The 22,999-nt window shown below is 44.4% G+C and overlaps 1 protein-coding gene across 5 annotated transcripts in view; it reads left to right on the plus strand.

The window, feature by feature from the left end:
• Window positions 1-22,999, plus strand: part of ABTB2 (ankyrin repeat and BTB domain containing 2) — a 158,605-nt gene that overhangs the window by 90,703 nt on the left and 44,903 nt on the right. For all 5 annotated transcript variants that reach the window (XM_054201631.1, XM_054201630.1, XM_054201634.1 and 2 more), the window contains 2 exons: window positions 16,569-16,715; window positions 19,352-19,562. In XM_054201631.1, coding sequence (XP_054057606.1) covers window positions 16,569-16,715; window positions 19,352-19,562 — 358 coding nt within the window. The remainder of the gene's footprint in view (window positions 1-16,568; window positions 16,716-19,351; window positions 19,563-22,999) is intronic.

The following is a 22,999-nucleotide window of genomic DNA, read 5'->3' on the forward strand; positions in this document are numbered from 1 at the left end:
GTTCATTACAACAGCCGAACACTTTGTATGTCTGCGGGACAGTAGTTTTCCTTTCTTGACTGGTAGGACAGCATTGCTGTGTGTGGGCAGCTACTGGATTTTGGTTTCCTTGCACCCCAGCAGTGACTGTATTTCCTTTTTCCAGGAAGCACCGCCTATGAACTACCCTCTTTAATGTCTAAGAAAGCTCTTTTAGGTGCTTCAAGATAAAAGGCATCCATAACACTGCTTCAGAATTAATGATGTCGTGCCGGCTCCATCAGAGAGTTTATGAGTCTTGGCTTCTCAGACTCTCATAAAATAGGTAATTTATCAGTTGTGCTAAATGAGAGAAATCACCCTCCAGGTGGAGTCAGGAACAGGCGTGCTTTGATTGCAGTGGTAGAGGAGGAGAACGTTGTTAGACGAGCTGTCATATTGTAACTAGGTCAGTGCTGTGTTTTATTTTGGAGTGAAATTGTCTAAATATTGAAAAAGTGTTCTCTAATATGACCTTTAAAATACTTAAACATCAGCTGACCTGTTTGCATGTGTTGTGTTTTCCTCTTTTAAACACAGCACCACACATAGAATCCCTCGGCAGGCTGGTGCTGTGCTTAAGTCTGACTCGTCATGAGCAATAGTGGCTCTGTGGCTTTTGGGTTGGAGCTACTTCGCATTCATCCATCTGTAAGCAGGAACCAAGAAAGCTCATGGCTGAGAAAGGCAAATTCTGGAAGATGCTCACTGTCCCAAGAATCTGAAGATTTTTTAAAAAACAAACAAACAACATTCTCCCCCCCCCCCCCCCCCCCCCCAAAATCAAACCAACCAGTAAAGAGGAGGAGAAATGTCTTTATTTCTGCTTACAGGTAGGAAGTTTAAAGGCAGAGTCCCGCTGTCCCTAGCAGAGCTAGGGAGAGAACCCAGACCTCCTGCAAAACCGTTTCTCCCTGCCTGTTGTACCAAACAACTTGCTAATTTGAGGGTAATATTGTTCCAGTTCTCAGGCTATCTGGGCTGATGTAATATTTTGGCTGCAATCAGGTGGATCATAATAAATTTTCTGGAACTATTTCCAGTTCTCTGTTTCTTTTCTTATAAACAACTTCTTGCACTTGGCAAATTCAATTTGTCTCAGAATGCCAAAACTGCGAATGAGTTTTCTACTAATTTCTAACTGTAAGTCTTTTACTATTTTCTCTAAAAGCAGAAGAGATAAATTTAAGGGATTTTACTTCATTTATGATTTTTGGTATTTCAGCAGTTTCTATTATTTCTACAAGACGTGGTGGCAATGTAAGGGTGTGATTTTGTGGCAGCTTAGGCTGAACTGAATTGGAGTTGCTGCAGTCTCATCCATCCCCTTTTGCCCCCAAACATGTTCCCGCTGCCTATTTTATGCCTGCACTCGCATTTATGTGTTTATGCAGTGCTTATGCTGAGACAAGGAGCTGATGTGACCAAAGCTAAGCCTGCCGAGAGAGAGGGGAGAACAAAAAAGAGATGTCCCTCTGTTTCCTGAAGCATCTTATGATACAACTGCACAAGTGCCAATTCTGACAAAAGCGGAAGGCAGGAACACAAAGCTCAGCGTCAGAGCAGAGGGGCAGGAGCTCGGCTGCTCTAATATTGGAGGTAGTTCAGTGGAAGTTTAAAACAATGCAGGCGGTTTAATGAGAGTACGAAGCCTTCAGCTCATTTTTAAAGCCTTAGGTCTCTTTGAGACACTACCTCTTATCTGTGTCAGTCTGCCTGGAATGGGTAATGTGGAGACAGAGGGGTGCGATCTGGCCTGAAGCACCTTATAAGGATGATCTTTCGTCAGGTCAGCTCTTTAGAGAGGGTGAGAGGTGATTCAGTCTCCAGACAAAGATAACAGGTTAGACAAGTGCCAGTCACCTCCCCTGTGGGTAGGCTGGTGCGGAGCTGTGGTTTGGGTGTCCCATGCGGTTTGCACGGCAGATCCAGAGCGAGCTGTGAGCACCGCCGAGGGATAAAAACCTTGTCTTTACCGACTCAAGTGTCCAGGCACCTCATCTAAGATGTAACACAGAGGCTCATGTTGCAAACAAAAAACACAGGGGAAACATTGCTCTTTTCTTTCTTTTGTCGATTTTGGACAAGTAATAGACAACTCCTCTGCATCTGGGAAACGAGAGCAGTAGAGGCTACAATAGCTGCAACCCTTTGATGTATTTCCTGCTCTCAAAAGCTGCAGCTTTTGCCACCTGTCCGTTGACACCGTGGATTTTTAACACTATATAACACAGCTTTAGCTACCGTGTATGTCCAAAACTGAGAGGTTTGGGCTTGACTCCCTCTGAAGTTTTCTCTGTGCGTAACAATTTTTTTGCTGTCTTCTGTGTTTGGTAAAACTGCAGTTGCCAGATTTGTTCCAAACTTCTGCTTTATGCTGCTTTTTATGGTTTTATACTCCAGCAACATCCCCAGGTACTGCGAAAGCTTTTCCATCCGGTCCTTGGCTAGGTGGGTGCTGCCTGTGACCTGCTGGTTTACTGGTAAAAATGGGATTATGGGAGAAACTCAAAGAGAAGATTGGGAAAAAAACCCCCTCTCTCCTGGAGATAGTTTGATGGACACCGCAGTGATATTTCTCAAGGTGACATGAAGGAGAACAGATTGCTTACACCTGGGGGAGACACCCAGCAAAATACAAATAGAGTAATAGAGCGGCTGGAGAGCAGGGTTCCCCCTGGCTTTACACAGCACAGAGATTTCCACATTAATTGCTGTCAGCATGGAGACCCCTTGACATTATTAGGTCAAAGAAAGGTGCTAATCCATCACAGAAAATGGCTCGGCGCTTGATTTGTATTCATTTATCTTTGCTCTGCACAAATGCTTTGTTCCTTATCCTTCTTTGAATCGGGCCAGTCTAATATATTGGCATCTCAATCATCATTTGGCTCCTACTGAGATGAAGAAGCGGTGGCCGGGCCTTCAGGGCCATAACAGTAAATCAATGATTTATTAGTAGGACTAGGGCAGGAAGGTGAAGAGGATCTTGAAGAAAATAGGGAGTTTGGAGACTGTAGCATTTTTCTGTTCGTGTTTGATTATTCGTCCCTGAAGAATTGTAAAAGAGCAAAACCAAAATGAAACCAAGCATCTTCAGGTTTCAAAGCATGGTGGTGAAAAATTGATGCCTTTATCTTTGTGTCTTATGATGGTGATCTTGCAATTAGCCCGTGAAGGTACATGCGGAAACCGAATGGCTTTGCCCAGATAGCTACAGTGGATATCAGGTTCCATCGGGATTAGGAAGAGCGTGTCCAGCTCTGCTGGGGCGCCCTTTGCTTATTGTGCCATTTGCAGGGAACGAGGTGAGGGGGAGGGAGACAAATGATGTCGGGGGTTAAAGGAGACAGAGCGTTATGAGTTCATCAAGACCCTGAACACTTTTAGGAAAAATAAAATATTTCCAAGATAAGAAGCAGAAGTGTATCTTATTCGACTGTTTTCCAGCACTCTCCTGTTCTTTCACTAATTCCTTCATCGCAGAACGTTTGGGGATTTTTAGCTGTTCCTTTCCCACCATCTTCTTCCATGTGTCTGTTTCCAGCCTCTCTGAGTCTCCTCTGTGCTCCCTTCCCTTCCCTGTTACTGTGGTATTTCTTTTGGGGAAAAAGATGGGTCTAGAGTAAAATTTCAACTCCAAATAAGTCTACGTTGTGGAGCACCTGGGTTTCAGATCCGAGTGATGAGTCCTGTCTCCTATTCCAGTCTTTACTCCGATCTGCACTTTGAAATTCCCTAAGTGGAGCTGCAGTGCAGTCGCGTTTTAGCCGTTACCAACTTGTCCCTGTTTTCACAGAACGGTCTCTTATTCAAACTGTTGCATCAATAATTTGGTGAAAGAAACGGAGTGCCATTTGAGGAAAAAAGTGTTCTTAGATAGTTGGGCCTCCCCCAGCCTGCATCTACCACGGCTCTAGCTTTTGCTTTCCTCCATGACAAAATTAAAAAGCCTTCTAAGACATTTTTTTCTTGGCAATAGTCAAAGCTATTAATGTTACTAGGATATAGTGGTTGCATACAAACAGCTGGATCCAAAAAGTGATTACTGATGTGGTGTGGGATTATTTATGTGGTATGGACCCTTGCTTTTCAAGTACTTCCATGCTGTGTGACTCTGCTATGCAGCAGTAGAGATGCTGCACGTTGCCATCGGAGAGAAAATCGCAACGTAGAGCAGCGTGGTCTGGGTTCAGCAGAGAACCAACAACATACAAAACAGGAGCATTATCGTACAGCCTAATGAATCTTATGAGGAGCGATTGAAGGAGCTGGGACTGTTTAGTTTGAGGAAGAGGAGGCTGAGGGGAGACCTCATCGCTCTCTACAACTACTTGAAAGGCTATTGTAGAGAGGTTGGTGCTGGTCTCTTCTCACAGGTAATTAGTGATAGAACAAGAGGGAATGGGCTCAAGCTGCAGCAGGGGAGGTTTAGGCCGGACATTAGGAAAAAATTCTTCCCAGAAAGAGTGGTCAGACACTGGAATAGGCTGCCCAGGGAGGTGGTGGAGTCACCATCCCTGGAGGTGTTTAAGACTCGTTTAGATGTGGTGTTGGGGGATATGGTGTAAGGGGGAACTTTGTAGAGTGGGGTTGATGGTTGGACTCGATGATCCCAAGGGTCTTTTCCAACCTAAATGATTCTATGAATATGGAAGTTTAATAGACAGAGGTAATACTATGATCATTTATTAAAAAAAATAAAAAGTTTTTCCAGCTATGTTATTTTTTGTCAATGGAAGGATCTTCTTCTGAGAGCCAGTTTTCCATTGTTTTCTGAAGAAATGCAGGAAGGTTCCCTGTAATCTTAATCTTCGCCACCAGTGTGAGAGATGCATATGTATTTTATTTTATATTTTATGCATATATATTTTATATTTTTATGCCTGCTTTTTTGTTTGTCCTTCCTCGGGTCATCTTCTCTAGGAAGTGGGTTGCCGTAGTCCTGCTGTTTGACTAGCCCCTGACTGTGACCGTGGGCAAGTTATTTTAGCGCAGTATAATTCAAGATCCCTCGAAAGATAACTGCCCTCTTGATTTTGAAAGGGATTTAGAAGAGCGGGACACAGTCTGGTGGATAAGCAGGTGGGCACCCCAGTTTGTGTCCTACCCCTCGGGTCCCGCAGAGTTTGCCGGCAGTGATGGGGACGGGGCTGAGCTGCTCTTCTGGCTGAAGTGCAAGAAACGCCACTTTATTTTGAGGTTAGCAGCGAGGGTTCCGTAGCATTTAAAGAAAATTATTTTGGTTCTCTCTCTGGTAGAGATTTGTGGGCACAAAATCACGACGTTATTTTTGCTTATTGTCTGTGAGAAGAAGCACTTCTGTATTTGGAGCTCTTCTGGCACGTGTGTGTTCCCGCTCTGAGCTCCGCAGTGTTATTCCTTCTGGGGACACTGCCAGCGTCCCTGTGTTTACAGTTTTGTAAAGTAACAAGAACCTGTCCCGCTTCAAAAAATACTTTCCTTTTTAGTTCTGCTATAAGGTAATTTTTGCCTTTTTTTAAGCGTCTCACCTGAAGGAGGTCACCTCTACAAATAATTATGTTCCAAGTGTCAAGAAAATAATTGCGTGCTCTGAAATGCTGTAATTGACTCTCGCATGGAAGAAAGCTTTAAGAAGATAGCACGCTGGCAAAATCAGTTGGGTTGAATGGTTGAATCCATTACAGATAAGGCACGCAGGTGTAATAAAGATAGCAAATTGTATTTTCCCTGTTTAAAAAAAAATACGAAATTGAGATTCTAACTTTCATCTGTGTTAAAAATGTGAAACCCGTGGAAGTGTTTCCAGATTCTTCAAAGAACCGTGCCCATGCAGTCTGAACACTATAAACATTGCTGCCTTTTATGCTTATGCAAAAAAGATGCCGTTCTAGAATAAAAATATGGGCGACCTGTTTTTTCTTCCGAGCTATTTAGACTTCTAAAACAATGCTGGGGATCCGTTAATCTGAGTGGTTTCCTGACTAAGTATTTAGATCTTAATGTAAATGTCTATAAATAATATAGCGGCAGCGGCATTCTTTTGAAAACAAAATTCAAAGGGGTACTGTTTGAAAAGTGAATACTTGCTTAGGGCAGTTATATTTAGGGCTCTAATGGAAGTGTACAAGTTATGCTTTTTATACAAACTATAAATGGCTGCAACCAAGAGACTTAGACTTTGAAATGCCTTTGGCATTTATGCGATGAGAGAGACGGGCCAGAGCCTTGTAGTGGAGTTGTTGGGGGTGTTTTTTTCTGCTAGTTTTACAAATATTGCCAAATTCTTACGGAGTTGCTACCCCTAGAGGGTACATTCAAAATAGATATTGTATCTGCTTTTGTTTGTGACTCGTGTTGAGCCTTGAAAGGCTGAATCCTGGAAAGAGCACAAGGATGATGATGATGGGGGGGATAAGGAAGAAGAATGCAGATGTGAAAATAGAGAGTAAAAAAGGAGCTAGAAGCCAGAGCAAGTGGCATACAACATGGAAAAAAATCCAAGCATGGATTCAGATGGTATGGGATGGTCCTTTGGAACCACACATAATGTGAGAAACAGGCTACGGTGTTGCAAAGATCGAGGGCGAAATTCAGCAGTTGGTGAGTAAGTGGAATTCCTCAGCTCCGCTTCTGAGTCTTTAAACAAATTGCTGATTGTTGAAAAGCTCTCCGGGATGCTTTGATGTGAGGAAACAGAAAGTTGCAAAATGCTGTCATTCGTAAGAGAGTGATTTGTTGTATTATGGGGGGGGGGGGGGGGGGGGGGGGTGGGGGGTGGGAAACTGCCAAATACTTCAAGTGTTTGTTTGAGGAAAGAAAAATTAAAAGAGGAATAGCTTCTGTTCTGAGATAGAATTGTTCCTAGTCTTTAGCGTTGTCAAAATACTCGTAGAGAGTAAACCCTGTCTAAGGGCACATGTCAAACAGAAACGTCGTTATCTGTATGGTGGAAGTTTGTGTTTATCCCTGTCCCAAAAACTTGTGCTCCCTAAAGCGAATATTGGGCTCCGGGCAGTTTTGGGGTAAGAATGACAGAGCTTGTGACTCATGAACTACTCATGCAACACAAATGTTGGCGTGAGCAATTTATTGTAGCTACACTGACAACAACATTGGAGATTAAACTCTAGGTATCAAATCTACAATATACTGTGTGTCGTCTGGCCGGTGACTCAGGACCTGAACGATGTGCGTCTGCAGGCGTGGTCTGCACGGGCTCAGCCCCGCGAGGCTCCAGGCACTGCCCTCTCGAGGTCAGGCTTTATGGTCCCCAGGCAGGGCTGTGTTTCTCTTAGACAAAATTGCAATTTTATATTAAGTGACAGATGCGTATTTTACCCTGACAAAACCGCAATGGTGCAGCTGTTCGTCAGAGGGCTGGTGTTGCCGACAGCTAATGGAGACAATCTTGAGTCCTCTAAAAAAGACCAGTCCTTTGGGTGCAGCAGTTGGGTTACTGTTGAGTTCCTATTTCCTCATGGCTCTTTAAAATAACCATAGCTCTTATGATTCTCTAATGTTTTAGGTCATTAACTGATGTAACTCCAGTGTTGATGGTTATTACTAAGTGACCACGCTTTCTAAAATTTTACTTTAATGACATGTTAACTGCAGCTGGGAGAGTCTAACCAGCGTAGATTTTATCAGACCAAGGGCTCCCTTGTATAAAGAAGTTGATGGGCAGGGGTCATGTAGAGTAAGCTCTTTCCAAAGATGACTCTGGAATAGCTGAGAAGGGATTGCATGAGATTATTCTGGAGTAATGCCCTGCTCAGATTCTCCATCTAGATGTTCCCTAAGAAAAGGAACTGGGAGTGACAGAGGGTATAAATTTACTCTCCTCTCTTTGTGTTTGGCAAGCGTACAGATCATGGGATGTATAAATAGAAGAATTGAACGCAAGTAAAGAGAGGTCATTATGGCATGTACAAAGAGCTTACTCAGACCACATCTGGAGAACTGGGCATGATTCAAAGACCATATTTCAGGAAGGACAGTGAACAATAAGGAAAGGATTAGAAGAGGGTATTGTAGAGGGTACGAGGGCTCTAGCTGGTGCCTGCAGTTGCTGCAGTCCAACTGGTTACTCCAAATGAAGCTATTTCTACTGTAAAACCACCTTAATTGGAGACTTCTAAAGAATTCCAAGGGAATGGAGAAAGTGATATAAACCTCTTCTCCCTAAGCTTTCTAATCCCCACAGTAATGCCACTGAAGGACTTGGTGTTTCTGGAGTTGCCGTTGTTTACCTGTCATATCTCTCTCTCTTTTTTTTTTTTTAATAAGGTTCATTTCTTAGCTTTCGTATATTGTTTCTTGTGTGTACATATATTGTTTCTTCTTTATCGTTTCTCATGGTATTTTTGCTATATTCTATCCACATCAGAATCTCTATTAGGCTTAAATCCATTTTGCCGTTCTTAACCCTCTCAGTTGTGTAAAACTTCTTGTCTTGTATCATAAGCTTCATTGAGGTGGAATTCTACATTGTGACAATATTGTGTCCTTTCATCTCGGAAGTAGCTGTGTCTCGGAGAGCTTTGGGATTGGTGAAGGTAAAAAGGGCTACGTAAATGAAAGATGGACTGTTGCTAAGGGACGAAAAATGTGCTATTGACACATAGGGGAAATGGGGACACTGCTGAAATTTTGGGTAGCATGAAGGAGTAAGAAGAGAATGAGACATGAAGCAAGAACACTGCTTCTGTCATACCATCCTTAGCAGGAATGAAACAACGTCCCTGTTTTCCAGGTAAGTGAACTGGGACGCTGAGTCAACTGGTCAGGGTTTACACAACTAGTTAATGCCAAGTCTTCTGCCTGTTGGACCACAGTCGTTTTTTGGCACAGGATTCTGGTTTTGTATTTCTTTCACAGTGTTCATAAACTGTTTATACCATGCCTCCTAAAACTTTCTCTCTGTTTTTTCATTGATATTTATAGCCCAATATGGGGTTTTCTCTTTAATGTGCCTTACTGGATCCAGACAATAAGAGTCCTAGAAACACAGACCGTTTCATCTCTCAGTCTAACATTAGAGTCTGGTGCGGGTCTTCGCCTGTTCTCAGACCTTGTGTTGAGGATCCGACGCCTGGAAAACCACGCGTGCAAAATTGTAATGGATCAGCCTAGTTTTAGGGATGTCCTCATTCACGTACTGGCACACATGCTCCTTTTCGAAAGCAGTTGTAGTCACAGTACTAGGAAGCATTTACGGTTTATATTTACAGATCGTATTCTCAGAGGTCTTCTACTCTGACGTATAAAAGATAGCATGGTTCTGCAAACCTAGACTAAAGCCTTGCAGTCATGCCATACGTTTCAAATCTCTGGATCCAGGTTGTGAGAACAAGGGCTCTGTGTTGGCCAGTTTCATACAGGTAAGGTCCAATGGCACCGGGATTCTGAACTGGGAGATGTGGACTTTGCAAAGAGCTGGTTCTGAGCAGAGTTGCTTCTTTTGTCTCTTTCTCCATCTAAGAAATGGAAACAAGGACGATCACCATCTCATAAAAGCAACGATACCTTTTATATTGCTGCTGCTAAAGATAAAATTTGCTAGGTTTTGGCAGTCATTAAAATATAAGCCAAGGATATGTTCCCTTGAGCTTATGTTCAATTAAGCACTTGGGGCCAAGCCAGGTTAGTGGTTGTCCAGAAGACCACAGGGATATGGAAGTGGATTAATGACTCAATAAATACTGCCTTGGTACTAAACCAAGGCCTTTCTCCTACGTTTATAGTCATTTGCAATCCTGTATATCACAGTTGGATTCAAATATAATAATTCTTATAGAAGAACTCCGCTGCTTTCACGGCTTTTGGACCACGAGGTGCTGCAGTGACCCCGAAAAAGGGTAGTGGATTTTGAAAGTGCTTTAAAACTCTGTTTTAGGGTATTTTCATACTTCAGTCAAACGGTGCCTGTTGACACTGAGCTACGTGAAGGACCAGACTGCATGCTTTAAGACACCACATCTCTGATAACATTCCTGAAGTCCAGGTGAAATGCATTTTGTTCATTTGAAGGTGACGTTGTCTCTGTGAGCAGTTAGACCGAGACCGGGGAGCCCATGGAGGGCCTGGTGAATCCGACAGATCTGTCCAGAAGTCTCCGATTAGGACAGCAGCTCAATGGAGAGGTTCGGTTGAGCACTTGCAGAAGATTTAAAGATCTGTCTCTTCTTGAAGCTCCTCCCTCTTCTGCTTTTCCTCCTGCTTTCAATTACAGTATTACTGTTTAATGTGGACGCAGATACAAGCAACTGCGTTTGATTTTTCTTACTGCTGACAGAGACAAACTGAAAGAGATGCCTGCCCGCTTTATAGCAGAAGCCACGTTATTTTCCTATATGTTAGCAATTATGTGCATTGTCTCCTGATCACAAGTCTTTCTCACAATCCGTAGCATGACTGTAGTTGATTATAGAGCCTGATGTGTTTAGATTTGAGTCGGTTATATCAGGAAGACTTTGGTTGCTTGGTTTTTTGGGGGAGTGGGGAGCCTTTGTTTATATTCTGTCAGAATGATTCTGTCTCATTTCATAAATAACAGAGAGTTGAGCTTTTTTCTAGCGGTGGTAGTTCGGCAAGAAGAAAACAGAGCTCCAGGAACTGGCAGTAATTCTCGGTGGTGTCCTGTCCTCTGAATTCATTGGCAAGAGGGAACTGGAGGGCATTGTGTTGCTCGGTAGAATGGGAAACAAAGATCAAGGAAAACCTTGAATGCTCCTTGCCATGAAGAATTACAGGACTTTGTGCAAGGTGACAGCCATCCCGATGTCCTGGCCAAATTCCGATGTGGGAACTGCAGTTGCAATTGGACGAGGTTTTTACCGAGTCCGTTGACATCAGTGGGATTTGGCTCTTCACTTCAGCGGAGTCAGGTCATCGCTATCTGCCGTCCGAATGTTGGCCTTCCAAATCACAGCTCGGTGCACTGGCATCAGCTTTTGTTCTCACCTCCCAGAAGGTCTCTTATGGAATTTATCACAAACCAAACCTTGCAAAAGTACACCGATGCTGGAGACCGAGACCATTTTTTCTTACTCTACATTTCTGGAGCGTATTCACAGCAGTTGTGATTTCACATATGTGGCTTTTTGCGGTAGTAGGGGCTTTTGGAAACAATTTCTAACGTATAAAGATGATCCTGACTTTTCAGAGGGCTTTTGTTTCTGGTTGGTTTGGCCAAATAGATACTTGTTTCCTGTCATTCTAATTTGTATTATGGTAGTGTTCAGTAACGGTTGCCACTGGTTTAGGTGCTGTGCAAACAGAACGCACAGAGAGAATCCTTGCCTAGGAAACCTGTTTTTTATTCTGGCCAAAGGGAGAAATCAATACACATTGTATTGTCTCATAGATTTTACTAGGTTTATCAAAAAAAAAAAAAAAAAGACATTTTTGCTGTGTCAGTAGCTTATAGTGTGTGCCCCTGTCCTAATTATATTCCTGATTCTTTGCCTAACCTGTCATTAATACAGGCAGAGCGTTTCTGAAATAAGGGAGTTAGTATCCTGCACAATTTTCATGAGGAATCCCAGACAGCAGAATTCGAGTGCTTTCCAGACAAGTCCGCTTGGCCCTTTGCCACGTGTCAGCAGCCCCATCGTAACCTCCAGACACCATGCAAGTGTTGGAAAGTCGTCAAATGGCTGATGAGTTAATCACTAGGAAGTTGTCTCCCAACGTGAAGGATTTAGATTAGACAAAGCACAGAGAAAATCATTGCAGCGAGGTAAAAATGGTGGCTAGTCCTTTTTCATGAATGAAACCTGCAAAGAGCATAACGTGTGAAGAAGGAAAGCTGGAGAGGGACTTTTTACAAGGGCATGTAGTGATAGGATGAGGGGGAACGGTTTTAAACTGGAAGAGGGGAGATTTAGATGAGATCTGAGGAAGAAATTCTTGGCTGTGAGGGTGGTGAGCCCCTGGCCCAGGTTGCCCAGAGAAGCTGTGGCTGCCCCATCCCTGGAGGGGTTCAAGGCCAGGTTGGACAGGGCTTGGAGCAACCTGGGCTGGTGGGAGGTGTCCCTGCCCAGGGCAGGGGGTGGCACTGGATGGGCTTTAAGGTCCCTTTCAACCGAAGCCATTCCATGATAACATGGTTACTTTAAAAAATACTTGAAATAAGATTTTAAAACATTCAAGTCTTAAAAAAGAATTCAGCTGAAGGCCTGCATTTGCTTGCGTCATGATACTAAAAGAGCAGAACTTGATACCAGCCTCTGAATTATCACGGGACATTAGGATTCCTTACAGAACTTGCCTTGCTTGAGGACCTGAGTGATTGCGCAGCTGGAGGGAACCACGCGGAGCCCTGCAGAGCCCTGCTGCCCCTGGGAGCGGTCGCGATGTAGCCAAAGCTCTCAGCAGAGCGGCTGCACCTCTCACAGCAGAAAGATATCCAAGAGTGTGAACAGACTTTTCCCTGGACCTAGCTCAGGTTGTGGAAACCTCTTCAGTCGGTGTTCAAAAGCATCAAATTACAGACAACAATTCCAAAATCTTCAGGTAACCAGAATAATTTGAGTTTAAGGAACTGCTTAACTGGAATTTCACCCAGTCGTGACTGCCTTTTAAGATCGTTGGCAGCCAGTGCCCACAAACAGGTTTCATATATTAACTGAGGTAGAATAAATATGCCTTTATTTCCAGCTGCTATTTCAAAGGCTGTGGAAATCTCAGAAACAAATTGTTACCCAGCCGTGCCTTAATGGCAGCGCTACAAACGTGCTTTCAATTGGGCTGCTGCAGGGTGTTGCCTCACGCCATTCTAGAGAGGCGACTTCTTCACTCCTCCTGCTCGTGAGGTTTGATCCAAGCCGCGCTCAAATTAATAGGCTCTCACTAACTTCACCTGGGCTTGGATCCTGTACTTAAAATCCTGGTTAATTAAAAAAAAAAAAGAGGGGGGGACCAGAACGCCAGGATACAGCCAGGGATGTGTAGGAAACACAGCGTAGCCCACATCAGAGAAAATACTGTAAGAACAGCGGTGTGCATGCCGGAATGGTTCATTCCTGCACGGTAATTAAGTGCTGTTTCACATTGTTGTTTTGTGGGGAAAACACGTTCTTGAACGTCAGGAAATAAATCGGCAGTTTTAACGTTGATTTCAAACAGAGAGAGTGTTTTGACATGAATTGATTTACTTCAGTTGCAGTTTTGCTTATTTAGCTAGCCATGATTAAAACCAGCGTTGCCACAAATATAAAAATAGAGAAATGTGAGTGCCAGATAGAAACAGACATTGCCCTTATGGTTTATACCATTCTAACACATTTTGACTGCAGGCTTCTCGATTTGGGTGGGAGGAGAGCAGGTACCACCATTTGGGGCACAAGTAGTCATCACAACGCAGTTGTCTCTGTTATCAAACAATGTGCTTTTAATTGGTATTAAGTCCTGTTCCTAATTATAATATCAGTGGGCAGAGCTTGACTGCAGATGTCCTTCCGCCCGAGTTTCTGATCTGAAGAGCAAAGATGATGCTTTTCCAACTCTTCCTCCCCGCATGGAAGAGGAAATCCCGATTAGCATGCTGCAAGGCGCAGTAACTGTCGGGTACGTTCTACTTTGTTGCCCGCTTGGCCGCTGCTCTCCGTCTGTCTCAAAAGCAGTGTCGAGAAGGGTGTTCTCTCATTCCCAGGCCTGTTCATACCTAATCGAGACCTGCCAGACGTGGGGAGCCTTTGTGAAATCGCACATGTAGGTAATGAGGGCCTGAGTCATACCCCGCTGCCAGCCCGGGGAAAATCCCCAGTGGCATCATCGGGCTTTGGCGCGTGGCCAGAGTCTCGGAAACTTCCTTATTTCTCTCTCCTACATCGGGGATATTCCTCAGCTGTACCAAGGCAGATGAGAACATAAATCTCGCCCACAACTATCTGGTATGAGTAATTTTTCCAAAAGTAAATAAATCATCCCCGTTTCCTCTTACCCGCAGTACCTGGCGAAGAGTTAACTGAAAAACTGAGGAAACGTTGTCTCATTTGTGAGCCGACTTAAATCATGCTACAAATCTTTATTTTTAATGCCTTGTTAGAAAACAGAACCAACTGAAACTGGCTGGCAGAGGAAATGTCCCCCTTTCGCCCTGCCCCCACCTCTGCCTGGCTTCGTAATGTAACTGCCAGTTTCTGTTTTCGCCTCTGTAGAATTATATGCCCCTATTTGAAACTTGTGACAAATCAGTCTATTTTCATTCTCCCTCTGCCATAAATTCAATCCATATGTCTTAAAACATCCTTTCATAGCTTTAACATGGAAAAGGAAGTGGCTTAGGCTCTGTACAGTGTATTTAAAGCAAGCTCTCCTCGTTTGCATGCATCGCTTCTGTTAGCTCTTAAAGCCTCCACTTCCTAATTATTCAGGTTACGGAGGGCATTGGCAGAGTTTTCTCCATTAACTAACAGTGATGTACAGTGAAGAAGCACAACGGCATAAATCATTCCCTTATTCTCAAAAATATCCAGGAAGTTTTTGATGCAGCCCTTGGCGTTACCACCAAGCAGGATGCAAAGCGGATGTGAAAAGGGTAGGAGAGATCAATTCGGCATAAAATTTCAAAAGAAAACCTCAAGACAAAGAAACAAAGCTCTTGCACAATGCGCTGCCCTTCAGCCGGCGGGGTTTTGTTTGACAAGAATACGCGGCACCTACGTGACAGGAGGTCGCCGCAATAGGAGTAAAGTATCTCCACATCTGAGGCTGAACCGGGGTCAGAAGGTGAGGGTGGGAAGGAAACGTGGGTCTAAGCTGAAAGATACTGGTCTGGCCGTGCATGGATCAAAGTTGAAAAATCAAAAATACAGGATGCAGCAGGGTAAGAGCACGGGCAGTCGTGGCTGTAAGCGTCCTCATGGGAAATCATGGAAAACTTGGGCTGGGGGATGCTTCTGGAATTATCCATAATTAAAAATATGGTAGCAACTGAACACAACTGAAAATGTGGTAGCAACAGGGGTGTGGGAACCCTGGCTGAGTGGACTCCAAAAGGCTTTTCAGAGTCCTCCTACACTGCGTTTCCTCTGGTCCGCTCTCCCAGCCCAGCCTCAGGCATGTATCCACGCTCCCCACCTCGCGTTCCCACCCTTCCCTCTGTGCCGCACGGAGCAATCACTTGGCCAAAGGGTGACAAAATTCACTTCGATAATTTGAAGAAAAACTATTCTCTACCTGAAAGGAGGGTGTAGTGAGGTGGGGCTTGGTCTCTTCTCCCAAGTAAGAAGCGATAGAACAAGAGGAAGTGGCCTCAAGTTGCACCAGGGGAGGTTTAGGATGGATATTAGGAAGGATTTCTTCGCTGAAAGGGTTGTCAAGCATTGGAACAGGCTGCCCAGGGAAGTGGTGAAATCGCCGTCCCTGGAGATATTTAAAAGCCGGGTAGACGTGGTGCTGAGGGACATGGTTTAGTGGTGGAGTTGGCAGTGTTGGGTTGATGGTTGGACTCAACAATCTGAAAGGTCCCTTCCAAGCCAGGTGATTCTGTGATTCTATTCAACTAATGGATTTCTGGGAGAAAGCAGGGGAGGCGATATATTTTTGGATCGCTATGTTGCACTGACTTGCATTGTGGCTGCAGATCTGCCATGCTCAACCAAAGATAACGGGTGAAAAGGATGACGGGGGGTGGGACACGGTGAATGCCCCTTTTAGGGACTGCCTGCACCTTAATGTGAAACGGTATGTCGAGTTTTTTGTAGCATCCCTGGTCTTCGCGGCTATTCCCGGCAAATTCACCCAAATGGTGTCTAATTTGCCAACAATGCAAATGAGTTGTTGGGATATGCAGAAAGTAGGATGGGGTCCCAACAACAACTCCCCGACACTCCTTGCGAATCCGTCGTTCTGCTCACTTACTGCCCGTTAATGCTCCTGTGCGCGAGAAGATAAAATGGAAGGAGTATGTGTGTGTGGTAAATGCGTGTGCGCGATGTAATTATCTTTCTAATCTCTCTCTCTTGCAGAGGGGTGATTTATGGAGATGAAAATATTGCCAACCTTAGGATGTGTGGGCGTAGTTTGGCGTATCCTAAAGTTCGCACATGTAGAAACCACTGTCTGTGCGTGCAGGTTCAAAGACCTGGCAGAGCCCGTGGTTTTGTTTTCAGAGTTGCAAAGATTTGCAGCTCCCGTTTGCCTTAGATGGACTCGAGGTTATCTCCCACACCTCTAAACATCAGGCCTTTATAGCGAGCAATCTGCATACAGCTGTTCCAAACCAAGCTGTCTGTGCACAGCTGCGCTGTTGTATAAACAATATTAGAGACTTCACTAAAGCTTTTCATGTAGTTTTATCTCAACTGCAATTTGTTTCTAGTTTTTAAAGGCTGTGGAAACATCCAGCCTTACCCCCTGGAGCCTAGTTTCACCGTTTCAACCATTCCAATGGTATTTACAGCGCTGTTTGATTTTACTTGAACTGTTCAAAAGACCTTAAATCCCCGGAGAAAGGTGCAAAGGTGTTCAAATTCGCTATCGCTCCTATCAGTAGAGACTTGCTTTTCAGCTCCTGTGACTTCGCGTGTAAGAGGTCTGTTCCTTGCTCTCGTCCCCAGGTGTGCTCTCCCTGCCCGCCTACTTCAGCCCCTACAACGACGGCTCCGTGTGCAGCGATGGACGGGCCGATGCTTACGCCCAGCTGGAACTCCGAACCTTAGAGCAATCTCTGTTGGCAACTTGCGTTGGAAGCATCTCCGAACTGAGTAAGTTTTGGATGTGAGCGACCGTGGGTTTCTTTCAGTGAAGCAGGAGAGCCAGTCCCTCCGCTCTTGAGGTCAGTGGGAGCGTTGCCATTGTTGACAGTGTGAGCAGCTTTTGGCTAACGTTGTGTAAGATTTAATTGTCTCGTGGTGCTGTTTATGAAATTGGGGTTGTTTCATTAGACTACTTTATATTGAATTCACCTTGGAGATGTATAAGATGTGGCTTTTCTCGAGCCTTTTGGTAGTTAGTGGTGTTAGTGCCAGCAGAAGATAGATGCTTTTGCCTGGATGCCTCTGGAGGTTTTCCCCTACTTTTGTGGAACAGAGCAGTGGCACCTCCCTCAGATGGCGAAGAGGGTTCTCTTTGTTAGTGTGTGTGCGGTGGAAATGTCAAGGGCGCAGGATAGTCAAGGGAAAGCTTTTTGGTTACTTAAAAAACAAAAAACGGAGGAAAAAAAAATCTGAGAGCACTTTGGTAACAAAAACTTGTTCAAAACCTTCTTTTTTAATGCTAACCAAATGAAATGTTCCATTCCTAGACTACTCAAAAGCCCCTTTAAAGTAAAAAACATGATTTGTGTTTTCCCGGACTACTTTTCCCTTGCAACATTTCTGCTGGCATCACTCTCTTAGTCTCCACCATCCGAATGCTAATGAATGTCAGGGCCGGCAAGGAGTTCGCGGGTTTCACCATTTATTTTGCAACCTGCCTTAATTTGAGGTTTTCAAATTCCTTTAACACACCTCTATTTATCCTGGAACACAAGAGAGCATTTGTAGCATGGGCCTAAGATTGAATACGGCTCCCTCTCTCTCTCTTCCCCCTTCCCTGCTTTGGCCAAGTTGGTCATTACATCTAGTGAATAGATCTCCTGATACAGTTGCCTACTTTTTTTTTTTTTTTTTTTAAAAAAACGTTGCTGCACATTGCCAGAAAAATAAAGAGGGTGAGTGTGCAAAGGAGAAGGAACGTTATTCTGAGCTGAAAATTTGAATTCCAGATGCCTTTCTGCTATAACTGCGCAGGCTTCTATGTTAGTACCAACGCTGGAGGATTCGTGACGCTCTCGTAAAACATTTGGATCCTGGAGAGTCGGGAGCTACTGAAGTGGCAAGGCAGAGATGTTAGAAGGTTTTTCCATTCTGAAGTGGGTCCCTAAATTGAACATACTATGAACGACCAAACAAGTGGCACAGCGTTGCATTGCAAACCGAGGTTTTTAATCCTCTATCGATCTGAACTATTAATAATACTGTCGTGTTTAGACATAGAGTAGCTTTGTCGGGGTTTCTCCCTGACCTGTTAGATATAAATGAACAAATAATAACTCCTAAGAATTTCAAAGGGAGGTGCAACTAATTCACATGTGGCACGCCGAAGTTCGGGTCGCTTTCTCAGGAACCAGCTTTGTGATGGCACGACCATTTCAGTTCCGTCCTTTCCCAGTATTGTAACTGTAGGACACAATGGAGTAGCGTTTCCTGTGAGAGTTTTAGGGGACTGTAAAAAAATAAAGCAACAGAAGATTCTCCCAAGGAAAAAATAGATCCTAGCCACGTGTACTAATCTATAGTAATCGTTCAGCTCACGGGTATAGCAGTCCCGCTACTCAAAGATGTAGTGGCTGAAATCTTTACTGCAAAGCTCGTGAGAGTTTGCAATGCACCACAATAAAAGGAGCGTAAACAGGGTGTGCCCAAAGCCAGCTTACTGCACAAAGACCAGCTTTATGTGCCTGCAGAGCTGCTGTCCTGGGGTCATTGCTCTGCGAACTTTTTAAAAATGTGCAGTCTTAAAATCCTTTCCGAGTAGAAGCTATGTAATACAGGTTGCCTCCTTCCAGGCCTCGAGTCCACCGGTACTCTGACGTAGAGGCAGGTTGGCTCCAGTTCAAAGACCAAGAGCAGCCCCGAAAGCTCCTGGATTGAGCGTCTTACAAGGCTCAGGGGCAAATTTCTGGCAAGCTTCTGACAGTCGGCATGATAAAGATTGGCTTTTTAATAAGAGAGTCAGGTCTTGTTATTCTGGAGAAACCTGCAGCAGACCCCTAAAAGAAGGGATTTCTCTATGGAACGTAACATCATTAATTTGTCACAAGTGCCTGGGTGGGAGGGTAGAAAGTTATAACCCAGCTGAAAGAAATGGGAACAATCTCATAACATAAAATGGTGATGCTGGCGATGAAAGTATTTGTACTGGTGTTACTGACCTTGCCGTGTGAAAGCTGTACTCCCAGCTTGGGCAGAGGACGTTTTACAAAGATACCAGTAGTTTTTGTAGGCGGGCAAGAAACTGGTACGCGTGATTGGAAAGAGGAGAAAACCAGCATTAAAACAGGACAGAAAAATCCCTGTAAAGCTGTTGCTCGGAATGTATGGTGACTGAGAGAAGTTTCATTCTGTATTGTCAAGCTAAAACTTGTTATTGGAAAGAAAGTTAAATTTCCCATACAGCAACCTGCAAAGTGGCAGCTTGAGGACAGCTTATGCCTTTGTGGAGGAAAAAGAATACGTGGCACACAAAAGACATTTCTTTTCTTCGCCGCGAGAGATTTTATTTAGGTCAAAAGGTATACTTAAGAGGACTGTGGATGAATAATAAAGAGATGCTTTTTGCATTCTTTCTCTTGGTGCAGGTGATTTGGTATCACGAGCAATGCACCACATGCAGTGCTTGAACACCATCCGCCCAGGAATGAGCCCCATTCGGCAAACCCGGCAGCAGCAACCCATCTCCTGGTCCCCTGATGCTCTCCACACCCTCTACTACTTCCTACGCTGTCCTCAGATGGAGTCCATGGAGAACCCCAACCTTGACCCTCCAAGAATGACCCTGAACAACGAACGGTATGTGGGTTGGCCAACTGTTAGTAGTCAGGGAGTTGGGCTAAGAAGGTCTCCTTTTGTAGAGTGACTGCGTCTGCACGGGCAGCTCAGGCCGCTTTGTGGGATGCTGCCTATCAGGCATCAGTTATTCCTGCAGTCAGGCCAGGTTACGTTGTCAGCCTTGCCAAGTTTACGAAGCCTTGGAATCGGAACTGGAAAGTGAGCTGTTTTTTCATGCAGTCTTTCCGAGCGAGGCATATACTCTATGCTGCCAACGAGGCTTGTCTAGAGACGCTGCCAAAAGTACATGTGGTTGCCTAAAGCAGTAAAGACCTTACCAAAGAAAATGTTACCTTCTGAATAGCGCCAATTAACAATTGTCATCATTCTCGGGAAAAGCAGTGTCACTTGCCCTGGAGAGGCTTGAAGGGATTTATGAACATCCTTTTTAAGGATTACTTCAGTTGATGCTGCGTGTCTGGTATAGAAAGAAATTTATATAGGAAGCCAAGAACTAAACAGAAAATGCAGTGGGTCTCCCTACCTTCTGCCAGCATCATAACTGACTCTGAAAGTAGGCCCATTATTAGAGTGGGTCAGAAATTTTCCAGTGGGATGTTTTTTTCTGTTAGAAACCTCCCTGGTTTCCTTCCTGCCCAGCTCCTTGGCAGTCTGCCTGACAGGCTGGTGGCAGCGGAGAGCTGAGGAGCCCTCGGAGCTCTGGCGGCCACGAGTTGAGCTCCTTGACAGGTCAGGCAGCTCCCGCTCCTCAGCCCAAAGGTAGACCGATAGCTGCCTGCCTTGCAGTTGCATCCTGCGGGGAGGCCCAGGCCTCGCTGGACTTGTTAGGTTTCCCCAGTTTGACATGCATATCCAACTGTGTAATTATTTCAGAAATCTTACCTACCTGGGAAATGTTGTGTTCTGATTAATTCTATCCACTATTTATGCTTCCTCTTTGGATGTCTTCAAGGCTGCTGGACATCAGGCCAATGGCTCTGTCTTGGCCCTTTCCAAAAGCAGCCCGTGGTTGGGAAGTTCTGTGGTGTAGTGAGGTGTTGAAGCCTGGGGTGGAGACCACATTCACAAAATAAAAAAAGCAAGGTGTTTGTTGGGCAGGTGAGCAGGGAAAGGAGAACATCTCTGCAGCTTTGTAAACAGCGTGGTTTCTTCTTCCCACCTTGGGCTTTACTGTACTGAGCCCCAGCTTCTAAAGTTGGTATGAAATCATGATAACATACCAATAATTATTTGACGTACAAATAATTATTTCTTAAAATTGATTCTAAAAACACCCTAAATGTTAGCCCTCTCTCTCTTCCTCCTGTCCTCTTCTGCACGTGTGAGGATTATGGTGCCTTTTCCTCTGCTCCATGCTGGGGAGCCTGGTGTTTGGTTTGGTTTGGTTTGTTTTTTTTATTGAGACGCTTCCTGATTGCTCTCAGACTGCAGTGTCTTCAGTCTGCACGTTTCTGATGCTGCAGATCAACCCCACCTCATGTAGACCTATGTTGGCCCGCACCAAGCCCGTGGCTGATTTCAGCAGACCTAAAGGCTTCTTGTAGCTGCATTCACCGCCATTGGAGCTGTGGCCGACGACTTCATGGCCAGAGCTTGGCTGGTCAGGTGTGAGAAGACATCTTGATAGGTTGAACTGTCTCCTAAAGCTCTGAATTTTCAGGCCAGGGTGCAGAAAATATATATTGGACAGAAGGCAGCCTCTATAAAAGCAGTGCTGGTGAGTTACTCTAGGTTAAGGGAAATGTCAAATATGGAGAAAAAGTTGTCTCTCCTAAGCCACCTGTTCTGCCGTAATATTTTACATGTGACAGGTCCGTGTAGCTTCCTGCACCCGTCACTTTCTCTTGCATTTTCTCATGGTTGCCGAGCCATCTTTCTGCACTTTACTGTAGTTTGTACTGGACCAACTTTTTGGAGGTTTCAGCCTGGCAGGAGCTCTACTGTTTTACAAAGTAAAAAAGGTTGTCTTTCTCTTTGTCTGATCCTTCCCCAAAATCCTTTCAAAAAGAGCAATCTGTGAGCAGAAGTGCAGCATCAGCGAGAGGGAACCCATGTACACGCGTGAAGAACCAAGAGGAATTAAGTGAAGTTAAGTAGGAATAGGAAGAGGCACGGCTGCACAACTCGGAGCCCATTGGTAGCTCTGTTTTTTGGGCTCGCTAATCTTAATCGAATGCCCTACTTAGCGCAAGATGATTTATTTTGCATTTCGTGTTTGCATGCTGTGCAAAAAAACGGGGTTTTATGGGGCCAGCTTCTGTAAAGTCGTACCGCTAGTTCTCACAGTTGTACAGCCGAAGCTGCTGAACAGCTTGCGTCAGAACTGTGGATTAAGCTATTTTGCGTTGTGTTCTTTTCAGTACTCTCACTGTAATGGTGTTACTGCAGCTACTTGTTTTGTACACTGAGGATAATAAATGAGTTAAATCAGGAGTGCGGTTATCTCTCCAGTTGCTCCTGAACAATGCTCTTCACATGGTTCGCTGGAGTTTTTTTGGAACGCAGGCTGCAACTCTATTCTGTTTTAAAATCCGCACTAGATCCTATAACAGCTGGTGTAAGGGAAATTTCTGCCATTTTTTTCTGACCAGTACTTAGCTGTAAAGGAAATTAAAGAGGATACATTAAAATGGATCAAAAACTGACGTTGGGGGGAAAAAAAACCAGAACCGGAGGACTATCAGTTTAAACAATTGGCTTTGAAAAGTTTATAAAACCTGGAAATAAAATTAATACTGCCCGGTATACCAGAAATGAACATCCAATCCTGCCTGTCATTTGTTCTGAGATGTATTTGCACGTGTCTTACTGTACCGACCTGTGCACACATTGTTTAGCATAGCCAGTGGGATAAATATTGCTAGCAGTGCTTTATAGAGGAGACAGCTTACTCTTTCCTAGCTTAAGAAGAAAGATGGTTGAGCATGTGCGATGCCGGACTCATGGCACGGTAGATGAGGGCACTGATTCACCTAATGTGACTTGGCAAAGCTGTGCAGCCCAGGGTTTTGTTTTTTGGTTTTTTTTTTTTTATTCTTTCCTGAGCTGTGCTAAATCAGCTGCAAACTCTGCATTGCTCTTTTGTACAATTATGCTGTCTCTCTGGAATATACTTGTTACGTGCACTGCAATCCCAGTTTGTTTTCCACTGAAAAAAAAAATCTCGGTCACAAACAAGGACAATAATGCTGACCTGTTCTGCGTTTGCTTGGGCTTTAGTTTCTAGGCTGCGCTATAAACGTATCGGTGTTGAACATCAATCTGAAAATTAGCAAAGAGGGGCCGTTAGAGCTGCAGATTTGCTAAAACCTGATCTTGGGAAGATTGGTGAGCCACGTTGATTCAGTGGAAGGAACCGCGGCTGTTTAGTACATCTGGAGACCTGACAACCTACTGTCTGTCTTGCTTGGCTTTCTGTTGGCTGTTAGCTTTCTGTG

Source organism: Rissa tridactyla, chromosome 4, assembly GCF_028500815.1.
Source record: "Rissa tridactyla isolate bRisTri1 chromosome 4, bRisTri1.patW.cur.20221130, whole genome shotgun sequence".
Lineage (NCBI taxonomy): Eukaryota > Metazoa > Chordata > Aves > Charadriiformes > Laridae > Rissa > Rissa tridactyla.